Source organism: Electrophorus electricus, chromosome 7 (assembly GCF_041902795.1).
Source record: "Electrophorus electricus isolate QZ-2024a chromosome 7, ASM4190279v1, whole genome shotgun sequence".
Classification (NCBI taxonomy): Eukaryota; Metazoa; Chordata; class Actinopteri; order Gymnotiformes; family Gymnotidae; genus Electrophorus; species Electrophorus electricus.
The window spans coordinates 3,578,329-3,600,000 of record NC_137503.1 but is presented as its reverse complement, the minus strand read 5'-3'; the positions used below and the strand labels follow the sequence as shown (position 1 = coordinate 3,600,000).

At 45.1% G+C, this 21,672-nt stretch overlaps 1 protein-coding gene and 1 long non-coding RNA gene across 16 annotated transcripts in view; one reads left to right on the top strand and one right to left on the bottom strand.

The window, feature by feature from the left end:
* Positions 1-21,672, bottom strand: part of lpp (LIM domain containing preferred translocation partner in lipoma) — a 123,768-nt gene that overhangs the window by 78,219 nt on the left and 23,877 nt on the right. For 7 of the 13 annotated variants that reach the window (XM_027007729.3, XM_035524539.2, XM_035524546.2 and 4 more), the window contains one exon: positions 4,653-4,849. In XM_027007729.3, the coding sequence (XP_026863530.3) occupies positions 4,653-4,845 (193 nt within the window). In that variant the 5' untranslated portion in view covers positions 4,846-4,849. Of the gene's footprint in view, positions 1-4,652; positions 4,850-5,500; positions 5,652-9,018; positions 9,148-21,672 lie in introns of those variants that run through there. The other 6 variants (XM_035524541.2, XM_035524545.2, XM_035524544.2 and 3 more) reach the window with 3 other exon arrangements.
* Positions 5,666-19,711, top strand: LOC145658699 (uncharacterized). 3 transcript variants are annotated; one of them, XR_014124462.1, is made up of 3 exons: positions 5,666-6,567; positions 9,951-10,133; positions 15,003-19,711. It is a non-coding gene; the product is annotated as an uncharacterized LOC145658699 (long non-coding RNA). The 3 variants fall into 3 exon arrangements; XR_014124461.1 differs by having other exon boundaries at positions 9,948-10,133; XR_014124463.1 differs by lacking the exon at positions 9,951-10,133.

Below are 21,672 nucleotides of genomic sequence, written 5' to 3'. Positions count from 1 at the left end.
CACCAAGCTAACTAAGATACATACAAATTGAGATATAATATCTGCGTGTCAAAGAAATGGCAAACGGCAGTTCCCAATAGTGTTCTCCAAATTCTCCAAACACGAAGATGGATCACCTAATACTGTTATTACTCACAATATCTTCATTTAATGAATGAATTAATGAATAATTAACTGGCAAAGAGAATAAAATGCTTCCCTGAGCTGTTCATAATTTTTGTCATAAGTGAGGTTGTTACTACAGGATCCTGGAGCTGTTTCAACACGCATGACAACTTTTGCACAAATTTTTGTAAAATCCCCAACCTAAACGCATTTTGTCCAGGGGAGACAAAGCCAACGCACGAGCTAAAATGTAATATGTCAGCGCAAGGGAAAGGAAATAGTTACTTAGTTGCACGCAACAAGACTACTGAGACATGTTTCTCAGCTCTCGCAATATCTATTATCCTGTGAGAAACTACATTGGGTGAAGTCGATTCAATAGAATGCAGACACGCACCGCATTTGCTGTTAGATCAGCAAGGAGTCTGTGCAACTGTATAGTGAAATTTGAAATCGGGTGAACTCCGCTGTTTTAAGCAAGATAAATTTTTTTGTCCCGTTAATCCTTAATCCTTAATTCTCTACACAACTGTGTTAACACGTGCACCTATCGCCATGGTCTCGGCAGAGTCAAGGACAGCAAGGAGTTCAGAGAAGCACAGAACGTGTCATACTACTAGAATGGCAGGTTGGTGCGCGTTAGTGTCAACATCGAGCCGAAGGAGGAAGTGACGAGGTTATCGGAGTTCAAACGTGAGTCAAACTCATCGGCACCCGCGTTCCCCTCTACGGTGTACGGCGGCCACCTCTGACCCTTCACCTGCTCCGGAATAATGGAGAAAATACAGTGCTAGTGAATGCTGGGAAGATTGTTAAAGATTATTGTAAAATATTGGAGCCTTTTCTGCTCTTATGAGTCAAAAGGGGCAAATTCATTTCATGTCCAAAAGAATAGGCCTACTCTAAGCTTAACAAAAAGAAAAAATAAATAAAGAAAAATAAGAGAGAAAAGGAGGAGAGGAAGGGAAAAGTGTCGCAGTTCAGCAGATTCTCAGCATGTTCACGTCTTCTCAGGGCGCAGACAAAGGATTCTCCTTCTTGTATGTTCAGCTCAACTTTTCCCAGCTGTCAGAACACACCTAAGTGTCTAGTCACACGTCAGGGGTGCAAAGCACACCTCAGCCTCCCTGACCATGCTTACACTCACACATTAGTGATCTGCAGTTTCTACCGTCATCAATATTGAACAATACTGAACCTAAGAATCTCATAATGACAGAAGGAAGCTATGCTGAGCTTTGTAATTACCTTATTCTATGATATGACAAAGATTACAACGTAGTACTATTATTATTATTATTATTATTATTATTATTATTATTATTATTAGTTGTTATGCCTCAAGAAATTATATAGATCCCATCTATTCTCCAAGGAAATACACACACACACACACACACACACACACACACACACACACACACACACACACACAGGCTACTGCTGAGACAACTGTACATTCTTATTAAGGGAAAAACACAAGTGTGCACACTCAAAGACACTCAACAAAATAGTTTCCATACGATACTTATATTTGACTGCTGAGGTGAGGTGGCTTCCTACACACTCCTATGATGGCTGCACTAGTTGGATTTTGTAAGTAATAATGAATTGCATGGAACCCAGCTACAATGAGAGTCATAAACGAGCAACATGCCAAACGCGCACATGCATGAATCTCATTTGATTTAGATGCGTGATCTGATCAGGCACTGCTAAATTTGCTTTTTCCACAGTAGCACGCAAACCAAACAGACACTGTTCAGAGCCCTAACAGGGCTGAAGCCGCATGTTGTCAGCGTTTGTCCAGAGGAGCCAGAACGGCCAGGGACGGGAAGACCGCGGGGCGGCAGGTTTCCCGGGACGCCTTTCCCTTCCCCTGCTCCACGCCGGGTCAGGCTCAAATTCACCCCTCCGCCTTCCCCACTCTACGGCTCCAACAGAGACTCCGTCTCGCCTCTCTCAACGCTTCTGCGATCAAAGCAACGCGCGTCTAAAAGAGCGAGAGAATAGAAACCCCTTCAAACCTTTCACTCCATCTTATAACACTGCGAAATGTACCAAAATAGAGCAGCTTAATTAATACAATTTTCATTGCAAAGATAAAGTTTAAGTCATATTTCTAATCAGTAAGCTTTTTAGGGGTCCGGGAAGCCTTCACAGTAACCATGGAAACATGGCTACATCTGACAGAGCTTCTATCAGCCAATTAGCGAAAGAAAAGAGTTCTGTTATTGCGGAAACAAATTCCCTTTAAAATAGAAATGAACAAATGACCAAAGTGCAAGCTGATGAAAAGCTGTTCATCTCTTGGACAGCAGTAACGGAATCAGAGGTTGATCTTTGCTAAAGTTGCTACATCGTAGTTACAAGGGGTGAGGTATACTGGAAGGTCGACCCAACTGACAGACTCCTATACTGCGATGGTTTCTCCTTAATTACCTTCCTCCACCTTACTTATGCCATGCCTAGACACGAATCCAGGACCACCCGTGAGCCATTTTATATAGGGTGACAAAACAGCTTGATTGACTTTGCACGGAACATTCTGAAAATGCATCAAGAATCAAGTTATGCAAACGGGACCGAGTAATTCAGCATATGTACTAAAGACCGACTTGGTTTTAGTGTTGCATCGTGGCCAGTCATTCATTATACGTTCCAGTGTGTTTACTGAAAAGCACAGATCAGTTAGAGGGACCAAAACAACGTGCAGAGAAGAGGCATGAGGCAGGGGTGGTAGTGAAATATCACGGAGACTGTACAGTTCAGTAAGGTGCGTCAGTGGACCATTTCTGGGCAGGCAGTCACAAAGTCCCAGTTTGGACAATTCCAAGCCCTAGCCCAGCAAAAAACTTCAAACGGAGCTTTGCCTGGATGAGCTGGGTCAAGCTATGGGGTTGCTTCTCAGCTCCTAATGGAGAAACGGGTGTAGGAAAAGACCAGCAAGTAACATCAGAAAAGAGCTTTCCGCCTGCGGAAGACTTCGAACCGGAGCGGGAAAATCACCAGGACAATGATCCCAAGAACAAGGCAAATCTATCGAAAGACAGAGAAACCCCTGGGGTGGAAGACACTGAGGCAAATGTTAAATAAAAAAGGCTGGCCAGGGTTTGGCAACGAGCCATAGAAAAATCACCTGGCAGGATGGAGAACAATTTCACAAAAGTGAAAGTAATGGTAGAAACGTGATGCTAGCTTATGCAAAACGCTGTAATTGCTGATGAAGGCTTGTTGATCAAATATTCATTCATTCACCTTATTATACCTTTGGGAAAAGCATACGATGTTGAATACAGTCCAATTACTTTTTTATACTTTCACTGAGCTGCCTTTTTTTCATCCTGATGTTCAAAATTTTAAATGCCGTTCTGATTTAAAGTTCTGATTTAAAACTATTTTATAATTTTAAGTGGTTACAATCTGACATCATTTGTAATTTCATGAGTATATATTACCATACATATGCACTACCCAGCAAGTTAGTGGACCAGGTAAAGACGTGTAAACGGTCCACATCTTTCGAATATGTTGTCCCAGTGTCGTAGGGACGATCCCACATTTACTCTGCATGTCTCTAGGCCACAGAATAACCGACACACTAACACAAATGGCTAAGGACCAGGTTGGCAGTCTTTTTTCAAAAGACTGAGGGTTCGTCCGTCGATGAAACCTCAGATAGTCGCGGACCCGTGTGTTGCTTAGGTGTATGAGAAAGGTAGTTCAACCATGAGCCCTTCTTATCTCATATTTCCCATGATAGATTCAGAAATACCTTCTTCCCTCTCTGCAAGCAGATTAAAGGTTAGGCTACAAATTTACCATTAATCATTGAAAATGCCCCAAAAAATAAATCTAGCCAGCTTTTCTACAAAGAAACCTAAAAAGAAAACCTCTGGTGCACTGCGTGCTATATTTCTCTGTTACTTTTATTCAAAACTCCTTCTTTAACACATGCGTTTTAAAAACGTTGTTTATACGCTTCTGTTCATCTCTAAGAGAGTAGTGAGAGTGCAGGACTCAAGGGCGAGAGGCAGGGCAGGACATGGTAGTGACAGGGTGGTGTATTCTTGGTACCAGGCTGAACTATCAGGCCGACAGCGCGAAACTGATGCCATGCCACTCGGACGGAATGTGCACCCTAAAAGTTCCCTCCGAGAACGTGGGCATCGCCTGGCCCGGACACACTCTGTCAACCCCGACCAATAGCATTTTGGAAGCTACACTAAACCACCATGTTTACATTAAAGTAAGAGCTCGGAATCCAGAGTGAGCCCCTGGCGTTGACATGGCAACGCAAGCTGAGCATCTGACAAACCTTTGACCCCGCTTAGACCCTGTCCAGTTTGGTCACCACACATGTAAGGAAAAATTAGGTTTGGATGTGTTCAACCAGGCCAGCAAAGATTTGTAAGTAGACAAAAGACAAACAAACAGAGAAGCTACGGTGATGGCCTGTCTACTGAATTTAACTTCATTTATTTCAGATATTCTTTTTTGGGGGTATTTTTTTGGGAGGGGGGGGGTCCTGTATAATGTGCTCTTACCTGTGCCCTCATGAATGGGATCCCCTGGCTGTTTGTAGGGGTTGAACTTGGGTTTGGGGGCCACCACAGGGGCAAACTTCTTAGGGATCTGCTGCTGTGACACGGAGATGCTAGCAGTGCCCATGGGAAAACTGGTCTCCATTCTGGCAGTCACGTGACCATGCTGGTCTCCATCATTCTGGCCACTCCACATGGTGCTACACAGCAGAAAACGGAAAAGAAGAAACACGATGTTATTGATAAAGGAACAGGAGGCCCAAGAACCCAAGAACACAGGAGGCCCAAGAACACTTTATTCTTTTAGGAAGGGCAGCACAGGATGGCAGAAGCACTTTGCTTTAGCGCGCCAGACTGAATTTCAGATGTGTAAAAAAAAAAATAATAATAATCCAATTCCTCCAGGCCACTTCAGAAATTCCAGATTAGAGAACTACCTGACCCTCATGTTAATGTTTCTCTCTGCCTGCCTGGCTGGTCATAGTGTCACCTTCAACCAGTTCACGGGATGAACGCTCCAGAAAGATCAAGTTCCTGGCCACTGGAACAGCCTTCACAACAATAGGCTGTGTTAATCTTTCCTCGAATCCTGCCGGCAGTGCCAAGGCATCGGATAAACTATTTGTGAACCTATAATTGGATATGTGATCCCATACTGGAATGGGCACTGTGACTCACATAGCGGTGGCCTGCGGAACGAGCCCGGGCAAACCCTGCGGGTTGCCGCGGCCACGGGCCCGTCTGCGGACCCCTCGCACACTGAACTCTCCGGAAATGTCACCCGCCTGGGGTTAGTGACAGGTGTCAACAATCCGTCGTGCCTATCTTACGGGTTATTAAAAATCGCTAACCTGTCAACAGCCAAGGGTGAATGTGGGAAAGACTTGAGGGAGGGTCAAGCCGTTGTACACCGCGGGTTTAACGAGGGGTAACAGTCCTGCCACCATCTGCCAGAGACGCGATGGTCGCACAGTCACGGCTTGGCTCTCATTCAGGAGGATGCTGCCGCAGAAACACGAAAAAGAAAGAGTCGTGATGCAGAGACGACATGTTCCCCCATCAGGCAATATATTAAAGTCTATGAAAGCCTTACGCGCACCATTACACACACTGCACAGGGACAAGGTGCAAAGGTGGAAAATTACTGAGCTTGGTGCCATTTGGAATTAGATATCCCCCTGGCAAGCTGTCTGTGTGTGTGTGTGTGTGTGTGTGTGTGTGGGTGTACGTGTGCGGTTGTGGATGGTTGTATGTTTTCCAGGAGACTGTGTGTGCTGCCAGCAGGGTGCTGCATAACTATTCAGAAGCACATGTGAGTCCAAGTTAACTGGGCCTGTAGTAAAGAGCCGAGGGCAGAACTATCAGACCAGTCTCCACACAGGCCCACAGGACTCGGTGCGACCCAGACGGCCCGTGATGCACGTCCGATGTAACTATAGGCTGGTACGAAGGGAATATGATGCCCAAGGGCCACATTGCAGCCAAAGGTGACCAGTGGTCCAACAGCAACCCTCAAACGCCAAGCCCTGGGTGAATTTCAGTGAGACAGTTCTGAAGACTGTGGTTACACCAAGAGGCTTAGAGAGTTGTATGTGATTTGCATGCTTTGCATTTTGAAACTGAACAGTTATGCAAAGGTAATGGCACCGATAAGTCAAGAGAGGGCTATGAAAATCAAAACAGGGAATGTTTAGAATAATTTGTACAGCACACACAGAGCCAGGACAAAACCCAAAATAGGACACGTCGCCTGTGTGATCTCAGAAATGGGTAACTATAACAACCACCTTAAGAGTTTTTAATCCACGCATAAACGAAGGAACGCAACCAATTCGAGACCAAGTTCGGTGGACGGACGGACTAACGTGTGATGTCAGCAGTCCTGAGGAGTGGGGGTGAGTCATGAATCGCCAGCTAGGTGAGTACATGGAGATCCAGGCAGATCCAGTTCTGCTCCGCGGCACACACGCCGCGACCGAACGCACGCCTCTGCACACGTGTGCGAGGAGCCGCCGCGATAGGGCCCGAGAGCAAACGATTAGAGTTCGATTGGAAGTTCAAAAACGGCCTAGACACAAATAAGCAACACTTAAGAAGTAATTAATCAGAAAAAGAGAGAGAGAGCGAGAGAGAGAGAGAGGGAGAACCTTCTGCTGAGAGGTCACAAACAGCTGTGATTTCACCATCCCCACTGTGTTAAAATGTTGAAATGGTGGGAGGAGAAAGAAAACTTTCTACTTCATCTTGTATTTCTTTTTCCTCTCTTTCCTTTTTTATTGCTGGTGTTTCTTTCTTGTGGAAGCAGTTTTTGGTTTGTTTTTTTTCTCCCCTTATCATGTTTTGTTGTTGTTGATGCTGCCGTGCCGCTTGGCGGCTGTTTTATCCCCGGCTGATTGATGCAGGCTTCCCTTCTCCCTCTGGAGGGGAGCCCAGACAGCCCACGCACAATCATCTTTTAATATCTGCTCCCCTCCCCCCTCCCATTGTGCTGCACTCACATACTGAGAGAATGTACCCACCTCCTCTTTGTCTCGAGCGTCGAGTTCCCTCACACCCGTTCTCCTTCTCTCTCTCTCTCTCTCTCTCTCTCTCTCTCTCTCTCCTTCTCTCTCTCTCTCTCTCTCTCCTTCTCTCTCTCTCTCTCTCTCTCTCTCCTTCTCTCTCTCTCTCTCTCTCTCTCTCTCTCTCTCCTTCTCTCTCTCTCTCTCTCTCTCTCTCTCTCTCCTTCACTCTCTCTCTCTCTCTCTGCCGTTTAAAGCCACACACAGGGGTCACTGGTGCACACACTCCTGGCGCATGTGTACGGCACCTGTTTACATCAGCTTCTCCCCACGTCCTTCTTTGCTTCGACTACTGCGACACGTTTTATTGGATTCCTTAATGGGTCAAGCCGAACTGCTCCACTAACTGCATTAAAACAAGCTTCATAAAAAAAAAGGAAATGCACTACATCTGTGTTAAGATAATTAATTTGGCTATTAGTTTCTTTATTTGGACTGATTCAAATTACTGTATTCTTACAGCAATTATTGGTCTACTTAATGGTCTAAACCAGAAGCAGCCAAACTCCAGTGCTGTTTTAAATTATGCTCCAAATCATGGCTTAAGATCAACTTACTGGTGCTTCCAAGCGCAGGAAACATTACAGTTCAAAGCCAGGGATTTGTTTTTACACTCCACTTGCCAACTAATGTCCAAAGAAGGAGAAGGGGATATAAATAATTACAATGGAGATTTGTACATACTGTCAGTGCTGCTCCACTGAAGATCACACTACAGAAGTCAAGAGACTGAGAATACTACACTCTACATCCAGAGTAATACGTGAAAAGGCGCCATTTGCACTACACGTTTGTTATGTGTTTTTCTCTCGACAAGGCCAGAGGATGAGGTAAGCACTGGCAGACACACAGCCGGAGGAGAGATTCCTCCGGCCTGCTGGGGCCGCGGTAGCGAAAGCCATCCCGTCGGCCTGTGACAATTTGTTGAGTCCCGCGGGGTGGTGTCACCTCGGGACGCTGCGGGGCATGTGCTGTGGCTGCTGTCGAATGCCCTGCCTTGAGCCGAAGGTTCGAGTGACAAGTAAACAACACGTCAAACACCCTGGGAAATGCGGGACCCTGCCAAGCTCCGCCCCCAGCACCCCCTCCCTCCCTCCCTCTCCCTCTCTCTCTCTCTCTCTCTCTCTCTCTCTCTCTCTCTCTCTCTCTCTCCAATGCAACCAAGTGCAAACAACCAAATCGGTTGACGTTTTGCCTCGTGAACAACAGGTGCCATTTCGGACATAACCAGAAAGGCTCACATCTGCCCTGGCCTATAAAACTGTAAATCAGAGAGAATATATATACATGTTATTTAAAAAAAAAAGTAATAAACCTGTAAAAATGGGCCCTTTGCCTTCACCCCAGTTAACCTCAAGTAGGCCTATATACTAACGATGGCAGCATGAAACCTTCGGACATCAAAAGAAATAAAACCAGCTGTCATGGTCTGGAGAAAAAGTTATTCTTAGGTATACGGTACAAACCAGTATGCAGGAACAATTTAGTCCACTTTGAACCCGTGTGCCGTGCACCTGTATTAATAGCTGATTGCAAGCTTTTGTTCCCTTCTGTAAAGCACAGTTTGGCGACCCAGCCACCTGGGATCGTTCAGAAATTATTGTGAAACGTCAAACGGAAAAGCTGAGCGCAGCTTCTCGGTGAGTGTCCCCTTCTGAGGAACGGGCTTTATGAATGGCCTCCAGCACAGATGCCCCTCTAGCACATGGTCAATCATCTGAAATTACAGACAAGCCACACGCACTCCACGCTGCTGGTCCCCCATCCTCAGTGGACCTCCCAGAGTGGGGGGGGAGACATCGACTCACCTTGAACTCAAGCATCAATGAGGAAAGAGGTCCCTGGACGTGTCGGGGCCCGTCTGCACAGACTTCACAGGCTTAAAGATAGCACGGCGCCATTGACCCGAGGGGCGGGTCCGTTAGTTGGGTGGTTGGGGGGCGTATCCTTAAGTTGCATGCTTGGGGTTTGGCAAACATCCATATTCCCTGGCTTGTCCCAGAGCAACCAGGGCACACGGATTTTAACAGCAAATCCAAGGCCTGCATCTGAAACGATTACCACAAATTCTGGACCGGGCACCCTACGTGTTTGGCTCCGACATATTAACCTGCAGAGTCTGACTGGGAGACTTAATCTGAGTGTAACCAAAAAGACAGTAGCTCTGGCAGCCGGTTTCTCTGTTTGTAGAAGCAGTGCAGGCTGGCAGCCTGCCACAAACCTGTTTCAAGGGACTCGCACAGTATTACTACACGCTCTTTAAAGCACATGGCCTTGCTTAAGCCAAACGCTTTTATGCATGTGAGTCAGAGCATTGCAGTACATGTCTGAGGAGCTTCTTAGCATGACTAAGGGAAACTGAGGGAGCTGTCAGTTTGTCTACAATAAAATCAGTTCCTAAACTGACTGCAGAGAAAAGGTCCAGTGTGAGCTTTGATCAAGAATGAAATCTTCTAGATTGGTGGTTTACACTTCCTCAGCTCCTCATCTAATGCTAATGTATGTGGAGACATGACTTTTCCTCTTGCATTTCATCAAGTGGGGGTCTCCACTTCTCCCCGCCGGCATGCGAGACGCCAAACCACAAAGGCCAGCCGAGCACGGGGGAGCCGTGTAATTACGGCAATTTTACTTAATTATCAATTACATCTGTCTGCTTTATTAGGGATAATTGGTCAGTAAATTAACTTGCTCTCACCCTTCTCTTGGAGAATTATGTACTGAATGTGTTATTCAGCAGAGAGCACGCTCCAGCCCCCTTACGGCAGGAGTCAAGTGGCAGAAGCTACATCGCGTAAACCTACAAATGTGTGGAAGCAACACGGCAGACAGCACTCTGAGCGCTGCGCTCCCGGTGGTCTCTCCCAGCTGCAGGTCCTGCCAGACACGCTTGCTGTCCTGGGCCACCATGACAACGGATATGGTAGGCAGACCAAGGGAGGGACACACGCAAGCACTGTAACGTGCCACATCCACATAACTGTGGAAGGGCTTGTTTCTTTCTTTCAATTTCCTTTCTGTTATTTGTTTTCTACCATTACTTGCTAACTGAGGCCGAGCTGCGTTTTTTTTCCAAGGAATGCGCGTTGCTGTGTTGGGTATTTTGTTCGACCTTATTGAAGATGTCATTCAAATATGTTTTCACATTCAGGTTTGATCAAATGAGTCTGATTTTGCCAAAACAGCAATTGCATAAATCACTAATGAACTGACTGTAACCAAAGACTGATACAGTGTTATTCTTGACAACAGTTGATTTGGTTTTATTCTGGAAAAGAATTAAAGTCACCATCCTAGGATATAATGCACCCTTCAGAAAAAATCACCACGGTAGGAAAGTGATTTTGCTTATTTGTTAATCTGCTACAATAAGTTATGTAAGCCTTCCACAAAGTTACACACGCTAGACAAACAACAAGTAAAACAAGTAAAAATGACCCTTGAAGAGAAGAACAACAAACATAAAAGGACAGTTGCTATGGTAGCAACGTGGTCAGTGACCTGGTCCATCCAATCTGTGAACAGCGTTTCTGTCTGTTCCTGTCTTTCGACATTCCAACAGACATGGCCAAATCAACAATGGCCCAGATAAAACTGCAATTTACCTTTTAACAAAACAACTCCAACCCGAAGTCTCCGGGGGCGGCAGACAGAAAACTTCCAATGGACATGCAGAACAGGTGGTCTGCAACAGACATCCTCTCTAAACCGTGCGTAGGGAGTTAGTTTATAAAAACATCTTGTGGTTAAAATCAAGTAGACTGAATTAAAATTGTTAAAAGGCGTCCAATCAGAAAAGAGGGCACGGAGCACTTCCCCAGGTAAACTCATGTCTGGTCACATCTAAATATAGAACCATTAAGGGCCAGTTTCCCAGACCCAGATGAAAGCTAAACTTTCACTACAAACAATCTCCAACAGCAGTTAACCATTTCACCGCAATCACTTCCAAGACTAAGCTTAATCCAAACCAAACTGAACCATGTACAATGGACACTAAAAAGACAAATGTCACGTCTGCACGGCCTTGAGGAAAGAAATGAGGTAGCACTGTAGCAGCAGAAGCGCCAGCAGCTCTCTGGACTACTCAGCAAGGTGGACAGGGGGCAGGGCCAGCCAGGTGGTTGGAGGGCGGGGCCACTTTAGCATCGTTATGCTATGTGATGTGTGATGCAGGATGGAGGTGTCTCAGCCATACAGATGAAATAGATTCCTGTCTGTTCACAGAGCAGTGGTCTCCTCCTACAAGTATTAGCCCTGCTTCTTTGTCTCTAGCTGGATGGACAATGTCTCACACACACACACACACACACACACACACACACACACACACACACACACACACACACAAGCTGCTCATCTCCTCCTCTCCACAGATGTGCTCCACCCACTGTTAGGAAACATTCGCACTTACAGCGCGAGTGAACGGGTGATCTTTATGGATCCCAGAACGTTCTGAGCACGCTTGGTGGGAGGGCACCGCAAGGCAGACACCAAGCCTGGCGCTGACACATTAATAAAAGCTAATGACCCTTCTGGAGCTCTTCCAGACCATTCAGTGAAATCGCCGCCGCAGCAGAGACGAAGCCCTGAATCAAGACCGCAAAAGTGAAGAGAGACCACAGACACCCACAGCTGCTGCTGCTCGACTTGGTTTAGAGTTCAAATAATATGAGCACAGAAAGACTGTGCGTAACTCTGAGCTGGAATGCTTAATTTTAGACTACACAACATGTCATTGACCAGGAGCCTAAAATTCCCACTTTAATGATTCTTTTGCAATATGTAGGTAGCCTTGTGCAGATTTTTCACAAACAAAGCGTGTGGATTTGCAGAAGTCAACACTGGCACTGTGGGAGTCATTAATATTTCATCAAGTTTGTCTGACCTTTATCTAATCAGGCAGTCCCACAGAGAGGGAGTGAAAGACAGCTGTAAGACTTAGTGGGGAAAACCACTTTCTCGAACCACCAGCAATTAACGCATGTTAAAAACCAGGTCGACAAACTTAGTGACGCACTACACTGTGCCTTCGCTTTATTCGGATAGCAGTCTTAGACTTATTCTATCAATGCTTCAGTTTGTCTCCGATCGCTAAACCTACTCTAGATCAGAACGCGCGCGCGCACACACACACACAGAGAGAGACAGAAAAAAAAACTCATGCCCACATGCAAAACGGCTAAACTTAACAAGCCATTAAGTAGAGGTGATGAGACATGACATGCTGGGTGGGTTTTTGATGGAAATGGACACCAAGGACAGTGTCTCAGCACACCGACGATGGTGCCTCAGCACGCCAACATTAGTGCCCCACTTCGACATTAGTGCCCCAGCACACCAACGGTATTGCCCCACACCAACAGCAGTGCCCCAGCCATACTGCCAGCTGATAATTATCTGTGGAAATCCTCTGCCTCTTTGTCTAGTGGGTATTTGCCTATTGAATCAATTCATCTGGCAGTCCATTCTGGATCACAGATAACGGCCACAAACTGTCTGATGACAATATCTGCCGCGCGAGGCCCGTTGGCTGCCTGCCTACGGTTGAAGATGTGATCAACACTCCCCTCTGATAACGGACGCATGCAGTATTCAGGCTACCAACAGTCGATTGCTTATCAGACAACATTTAATGCGTGGTGTGCTGTTGGTTTCTCAGCCCGTGCGGCTTTCCTGAGCAGGGTGGAGGATCAGGGGGTGCTGAAGGTCGGTCACTCCTCACCGGACCTCCCCAAAGCACACCCCCCCGCATCCACAAAGACCTAATTAGGCTAATAGGGAAGTCCAGCGGCACCCATGCCAATCAGATGACAAGGCCATCGCTCATTTGCTTTCCAAATCAGCCGAGTGTTCGAGGAGGCATTGCGAAACGGGATTAAAAGGACGCGGCCCGAGCGAGGCGTGATCCGCGCCCCTTCCTGGAAACGTGCTCGCCGTGCAAATCGAGACGGAGGTAGCGCGTGCTGGCCGCATTTAGCATATCGCTTGCCGAGCGCCTTGGTGCCACGTAGACGTTCGATGGTTTCTGTGGAAGAGTATCAAGCAGAATGCTCCCCGGTGTTGATTTCTTTTTTTTTTGGGGGGGGGGGGGGGGGGTGAGACCTCTAAACGGGCCCACAGCACCATCTCCGCAGCCTGTCACAAGATACGCATTCCTCTCCCTTGGTAATAGAACATGTTTATCAAACCCTAAAACTTGAAGTTTTCACAGCTTGTCAGGAGGTTTTCTTATCTGTCTTTACTTGCTGTTTTTTTGGGACTCTCCAGTTCAGTTCCCCTGTGACTCTGACAGCAGAGAACTGTAAATATGGAAAGAGAAGTTTAATAGTTACTGACAGCCCCATGTTGACACAGGCAAAGGAATCAAATGGAGTCGGACAGCTTGCATAATACGAGGCGTCTGATCTCCACAGTGGTGCAGCTCCTCCAGAGTGCAGCTCACTCACGGATGAGCCGGCTGTTAATAATTGACAGCTGTCAGTCTGGCGTGACTTCGCTGTTCGGCTGTTCACCTTCCCAGATTCCAAAGGGGCCCCCTGCCCATAAGCAAAAACAGCAACAAACAAGTGATAGATCCAGAAGATAAGGTCAACGACCAGTTGAAAGATCCCTCCGAAGGGGGAGACATTGCTTAAATGCAGGCCAGCGGCACCCACAGGACCCGTGTTGCGCTGAAGGCCAGTGTCTCATCAGAACTCCAGCCAGCATCACCTGGACCGTTAGCTGCCTCACGTTTAGCCCGATGGGCACGGGTGCAAAACGCCACGGTTTACTTCACAAAACCACAATTTAAGGGAAATATGACAAGCCCTCGTCTGACCTTCAGTACCAGGGCATATAATCCACGAGAAGGGCTACGTGAGACACGGGGAAAAAAAAAAACCCACCCGGAACCTTGTGAAGAAAGCGAGAAAGGTGGAGAAAAAAGCCACAGAATCAGAATGACCACGCGGCCGTGCAGCTAGGGGCCCCGCAACCGCGCGCCAGGGGTCGTGAAAGCATTCTCAAATTCCCATCGGCCCGCCACCTGCCAGCTCATGTTTAGCCAATGACATGGCAACCTTTCGCTTGGTTCTGACCAGATAAAAATCTCTTCATAAAGCCAGTGTGTCCACGTCTGACTCACCATATGTTTTTAAGGACCACCTGATGTAAATGACCCCAGGTTTTAAATAAATATGTTTACATGTAAATCAGTTTGCAGCAACAGTTACGAACACCTTTTCAAGCATGGTTTCTTCTATTACCATGGTTACCATGCTTCTTGGTGCTTGGGGGGGGGGGGTTGTTGTTGTTGTTGTTGTTGTTGTTGTTGTTGTTGTTGTTTTGATTTTTGCCTACCAAGCTCAGTAATGGCAAAAGCAAACTGCTGCCCAGCTAGTAACTGGACTATTATGTAGGGAAAAAAAACCATGAGAAACAAGTAATAAAATGATCCAGCAGGGTATCCAGGACTTGGAGACTTAAAAAAACAAACAAATGCATCATAAACCACCATAACCCCTCTTTGGCCCCAATCTGGGTCCCACCGCATTCTCTTTGTTCGAGTATGCAGGACATCACCTCACACGCAGACATACAAACACATACAAAACACTGCGCATTTGTGAACTACGTGTAAATAAGCAAATGTAAATGATTTTGACCTAATGTGACTGGTGTGCACTACTTTGGAGCATTGTATGCGTAGTAAACACAGTGAGAGCTAATTCCACAAAGGGACTGAAGCAGATAATGTTGTTTGTTTTGGGGATTTAAAAACATCTTTTTTCTTTTTTTTTATTTCCAGCGTTGGTGTCACTGGCTCCGCCGGAGGCTGCGTTCTGCAGGAGTGCGCACCGCCACGTCAGGAGCCTTGCTTTCCTGTGGATCACGTCAGCATAATCGAGAAAGCAAAGGCAACCGATCTCGTCGCAAGCGTGTTTCAGAACTTATGTGACTGCCGGAGACTGCAGGAGACTACAAATCCAGCGAGTGAGGTCACGGGCGCATCCTCATAGGCGCCATTCATCACCATCGCCTTCCGATTGAGGCTTATCGCCATGAAAGACTGAGGGGGCTTTATCTTAAAGGAGGATAATTTGGACCTCAACCTGGGCAAACCGGCAGTGAGCAGAAGAGAAAAGGAGAGCCGGCTTCCTTGATCTTTTAGTCTGCCGTGTTAATTTCTGAAATTACTGTCAACGTTAAAGGGCAAAGAGCAGGCGGGAGAGGGTATCTGCAGGCCTCTCCTCAGCGCGTCTGATTCACCGCATTAATCTGCTCCAAGTCACAGAGTGGCCCCTGTTGGCTTTCTCCATTTTAAAGTGTTTTTTGTTTTTTTTTGTTTTTTAAGTCAACACCAATTGACAATCAGAAATTTGCTCTCTGGAGATAAGGAGGATGTGAGACGGCGACAGTGTGTGTGTATAAAAGAGTGACTACACAGTTCAAACTGATTGCAGGAGGGCTCTTCAACACCCAGCATAGTTGTGGTGATAGAGAAAGGAAGAGAGAATACACACACACACACACACACACACACACACACACACACACACACCATTTATAACGCAAAGAAGTCTCACTGTGGCGAACCCAAACACATGCACAAAAATGCGAGTGTCTGGCCACACAATGAAGTCTGTTTCACTCCCTGACTTTCCACTTGATTTATAACGTGGGATTGGAAACATGCAATTTTGAAGAATATTTCAACGGCCTGCCGTATAGTAAATCAGTGTGATAACTGTGATTACGACACAACAACCAAGTCCGTCTGAGCTGCATTCATAAGGTCAAAGTGAAATATTATTTGTAGTCCGTGGTCAAAAATCCCAAAACGGTCCACACCACACCTTCCTCATTGCATGCATTCGCCATGCATGTGACAGCTGCTTTGGTAATGCATTAGCCATTTTCCCGACTTCCAAAAGAAGAAGTCAGGGAAAGTACTAATTACGCGCACCGACTTTGAAAGCAGCTGAAAGCAACGTTTTTATTTCATCCATGCTCACTCCAATCCTTGAATCCTCGTGCGTCCTCTTAAATTCAGCGGGGCTCGGTCCTGTAGCAGAATCCTATCTGGCCTCCTCCTGGAGACATTCAGCAGCTACAGTTTAAGATTGTGGATTGTGTGCTGCTTCCAGACTTTATCCAGGACAAAGATAACACGGCACATTAGTCCAGCTCTAAAATCACAACCCTGCCCTCTGCATAGCAAATACAACAGACTTTTAAAGTTCTGCAACTAGTTTACAAATCACTGAATGGCGAGGCCAGAAAACAGTTCTGGTAGGAGTAAATGCAGCAGCCCCTTTAAATCCATGTTAGGTTAGGAGAGCCCAGAATGTCACCCAAACATGGAGGAGTAGCGTTTAGCTTTTATGCTACGCACAATTTCAACTTCCATAAGAACTAGAGTATCCTTTAATGTAAATTCAGATCCATATTAAAAACAAATTTTATTCTCTATTGACCACAACTGAGCTCACACTATTTCTCAAGCACTTTATTTTACCATTTCTCGCTTCATTTTATATATATATATATATTTCTACTTAAATAATGTATTTTATATACTTGTAATTGTAAAGCACATTAACATGCAAATGTGCTATACAAATATGAAACATAAAAAATAAATATGAAATATGATATATTAATAATGTCACCAATGTATTAACCCATAGATACATTTGTCAGAAAACTTTTTCAAATCATTTAGATTTGGCATATCGTAGTTCTCCATAAAGACAGTATTCTACACCAAACAGCATCTACAAATGACTCCATTCAAGAGGTTGTGGATCATTAAGGTTGGGCTAGTGTTGGGTTTCACATCTGAAGCTTTTCTCATGACTTCGTTAGTGAGAAATCTAATGACATCTCTTGCTTGTATTATTTAAAATGAATTTGCAGTGATATCACACCAAATGAGAGAGAGCAGCATAACATGTGATTATATATATATATATATATATAAATGGCAGCCTGCATTGCAAAATGGAGATCAATATGCTTTTGTTTGTACATTTTGAAAAAGCAACTTGATGCGTAAAGAAGGAGCCCAAAGCAGTAGGCTAAACTCAAATGTATTTCCACCGAGTTACAACCCCACTGAAAACCTTTTTTGGTTTTAATCCAGCCATATGAACGCTTTGTCAGAGAGGTAGTCACGCACAAAAGCCAAAACTGACCTCATTACATATTCTGCCATTCTGTTTACGTGTACGGACACTTACACATTCCTTGAAATACACCGAGAAGGTGAAACAGATTGGCGAGCGAATCTCGGATCCTATCCCTGAATCATCCATTAAATCCACTTCAGTCAATATAGATAAAGGGATTTAAGGACTTTTTTTTAAAGAAGGCTTGAGATAGCGGAGGCGTGGATTGGGTACCTGAGGCAGAAAGCGCAAGGTAAAAAAAAAAGAAAAAAAAAGAAAGAAATTGGCTCTTTTTGGTACAAAGTTTACCCATTTGAGACAGTAAAGAGCTGTGGTGGTGGCGCTGAACTTGGCACAGACCCGTGTGCCTCCAGCCAATGGCAGGCCAGAGGTCAGAAACTGGAAAGGAAGACAACACAAACATTTCTAAGGCTACAAAACTACACAAGGACACCTTATGTTGTATCTAGATTTGTCATTTCCAGTTGGCACCCCATCATTTGTGCAGCGTTTGCACTGGTCCGAGTCATAAATAATATTGTTTGGCACGGTTTCGTTTTTAAGCTCTTATGAAGTGACGTGTCAATTTAAGTGAATTACGTAAACTAACGGTGAATCGATTGTGCTATATGTCAGCAATCAGACAGGTCCAAACCATTCATGTACAGCACAAATCAGCACAAAGTCCTCTAATTCGGTTTGCTTTTTGGCTTGTCTGAATGCGGTTTAATGTATGTCAGTTGTGGCCATAGACTTGTACTGAAAAAAATTACATTATGACATATTACACCAAAACTAGCAAAAGCATTCGTTTTCATGGCATAAATCACCACAAACAGCACAAACTCTTGACAGAATTTATTTCTAGATGGATCAACTTCACAGAGGTTATATTCACCTCAATGCACCAATTTTCCATGGGTCAAAACAGAACTGCAAAGTCTAGTATGCATAGAAATGTGACTTCTATTATAACTACATTTACAGCATTTGGCAGATACCCTTATCCAAAGCGACTTAAATACATATCAGGATGACGGTACATGCACTCCCTGAGAACTGAACACATGGCCTTGGTGTTATTAGTACATTGCCCTACCTGGTCTACCAGATGAGCTACAGGAGACCCCAGGGATGGATAAAGACCATCTATAAAAATCGATTGCTATGAATCAATCTGGAAATAGGAGTGTCTGACCACGGCAGGGATGCCCTAAGTGTTTTCTCTCCGTTACTCTGTAATAGGGGGTGAAGGAGCTGACTGGTAAACAGCTCAATGGATAATAGCTGCTGAGAGTGTTGCCAGAGCACGTCATTAGTCTAATCAAAACACTTTCATCGCGAGTAGCCCAATCACTGTACCAATAGCCGGCTTGAACCAGGCCAAGTCTGGCGGTGACGACGAGAGGCTCAGTCTGGCTGAGCCAGGAGATGCCCGCTGCGTCTGGACCTGAGCTCTGGGTGTGGACAGGAGGAAGAGGAGTTTCTCTTTGTGCTCACACTCCCACCTCACTGTTACGTGAGCTCCATGAGCCACGATGGGCCCCTGAAACAGGCATGAAGCACGTACACACACACACACACACACACACACACACACACACACACACACAACTACATACAACTACATACAGACACACACACACACACACACACACACACGCGCACGCACGATACCATCGGCTAAACTTCCTCTGTGAATAGAGCTTGCCGCTAAACAACTGTGTGAAATTTGCAGGTCTCAAGTATCACTCCTTCGAAATTAAAGGAGTTTTTATTCATTCTTTCTATGATGAGACTGAAAAAATCTGCCATGCCTCTCTGAATACATAGCCACTACGTAACGGACACGGGAGAAAATGAAAGAATAAACTCTCCTTTGAATGTTTCATTTCATTTGTTGTGCTTAATATGCAGTGTGAAATGGATCCAGGAAACCCAAGAGCTGTTGCTTCACTCACTCTCACATACACACACACACACACACACACACACACACACACCTTGGGTGCCTGGACTCTTCTGCGGGCCAAGCAGTTCAGGCCGCTGCCTCGGAAACGCTGAGCTTACCCGAAGAAACGATGCTCGTCAGAAAGATCAAAGATGTTTTTAGTTAAACAGTTATGATTCCAGGTGAGTAAATGCAGTAGTAACTAATGTAGAGATATTGAAAACAATAGTGAAGTACTCAAGGTTTCGGACAGAGGTCCTTCGGCAGTTGCGCAAGCAAAGTGCTTCAGAAGCTTTACTTCTTTAATCACCTGGAATCTTCCTCAGATATATAAACATATGTTCCTGGCATTTGCTGGAGCCACTCTGCCAGTTCGGTCACATCCCCTAGTGCTCCGATTACTTCACATCTCCTGCTGTTCCCTCTGCTCTCAGTATTTCTCAAGCTTTGCGTGTTTCTTGTTCCTGACGTTCCTTCTTCTGCTGTTTGTCCATCACTACCATGTCCGGTTAGTTAGCCATTAATATAGATCAGTACAGTACAAATACAAGAACCTTATGGACAACAGTGTATAACAGGGGAAGGCACACACACACACACACACACACACACACCTACATACACACACACACTACATACACACACACACACTCTCACACACACACTCTCACACACACACACCTACATACACACACACACTACATACACACACACACACACACACTACATACACACACACACACACACTACATACACACACACACACACTCTCACACACCTACATACACACACACACACTACATACACACACACCTACATACACACACACACACTACATACACACACACACTACATTCACACACACACTACATACACACACACACACTACATACATACACACACACACTACATACATACACACACACACTACATACATACACACACACACACACACACACACACTACATACACACACACACACACACACACACACACACACACACTACATACATACACACACACACACACACACACACACTACATACACACACACACACACACACACACACACTACATACACACACACACACACACACACACTACATACACACACACACACACACACACACTACATACACACACACACACTACATTCACACACACACTACATACACACACACACACACTACATACATACACACACACACTACATACATACACACACACACACACACACACACACTACATACACACACACACACACACACACACACACACACACACACTACATACACACACACACACACACACACTACACACACACACACACACACACACACACACACACACACACACACACACACACACACACACACACACACACTACATACAGTGTCCGTGTATATGACACTAGAACTAGACCTTTACACTACAGCTCGTTTACTAGCGCTTTAAAATGTCCTAAAACGTTTGGGTGATCATATCAACCAGAAGATCAAACACATTTGGGAATGAACTGAGCCCTTCAACGAAAAACCATACATCAGTCATTTCTCCTCTTTGTGTAGTCAGTTATTTTAGTTTCTGATGTTGTGCAACCTTTACATTAAAATGCTAAATATGCTTTAGGTAGACTTTCTTTACTTCATTTATGTGAACATTCAAAAATAAAACTTCCAATAAAGCTTTATACTGTTATTTTTATTTAGTAGACTGCAGTATATGGATAATGCATGGTGTTTCGTTGCAAGGACTCAATTATTCATCTGACTCCCACTTACTCAGATGCATCAAATCTAGATCCGCATAACTAAACCCTTCCTGACATCAGCTTGAATGCTGAATGCAAAAAAGAAGCCGCTTTTAGCAAACGGGGCCTCCATGACTCTCCAAGTGGATTACCGCAAAAGTTCAACCCTTTAGTCACTTTCGTGGTCTTTAATTCGTAAATGACTGAAGGTCGGTGATGTTGTGAAGGCTTAAAGCAAAACCCTGGCCATTCGCCCGCAGTAATCCGTGTAGCTCTAAATCTGTGCAGGGTGTCTTATCGTCACACTTGGGGCCGTCTTGGCTCTCCAATACTCAGAATGTCTTAAACACGTGTGCTTCTTCAATGTTGATGTGTTATTTTGCAGTGCTTGTTGTGGCCATGCGTGAGATCATTATCCAATTAGTGACTGATATAAGATTGTAACATTTATTTGACCCTTTTAGGCAGCCATGTAGCCTCTAGCATGAGCATCATGTCATGATACAGTGTAAAGTTAACACCAGTACTGTCACTGCAAAGATCGTACAGTGTAAAGTTAACACCAGTGCTGTTACAGCAGTGATTATGCTGTGTAAAGTTAACACCA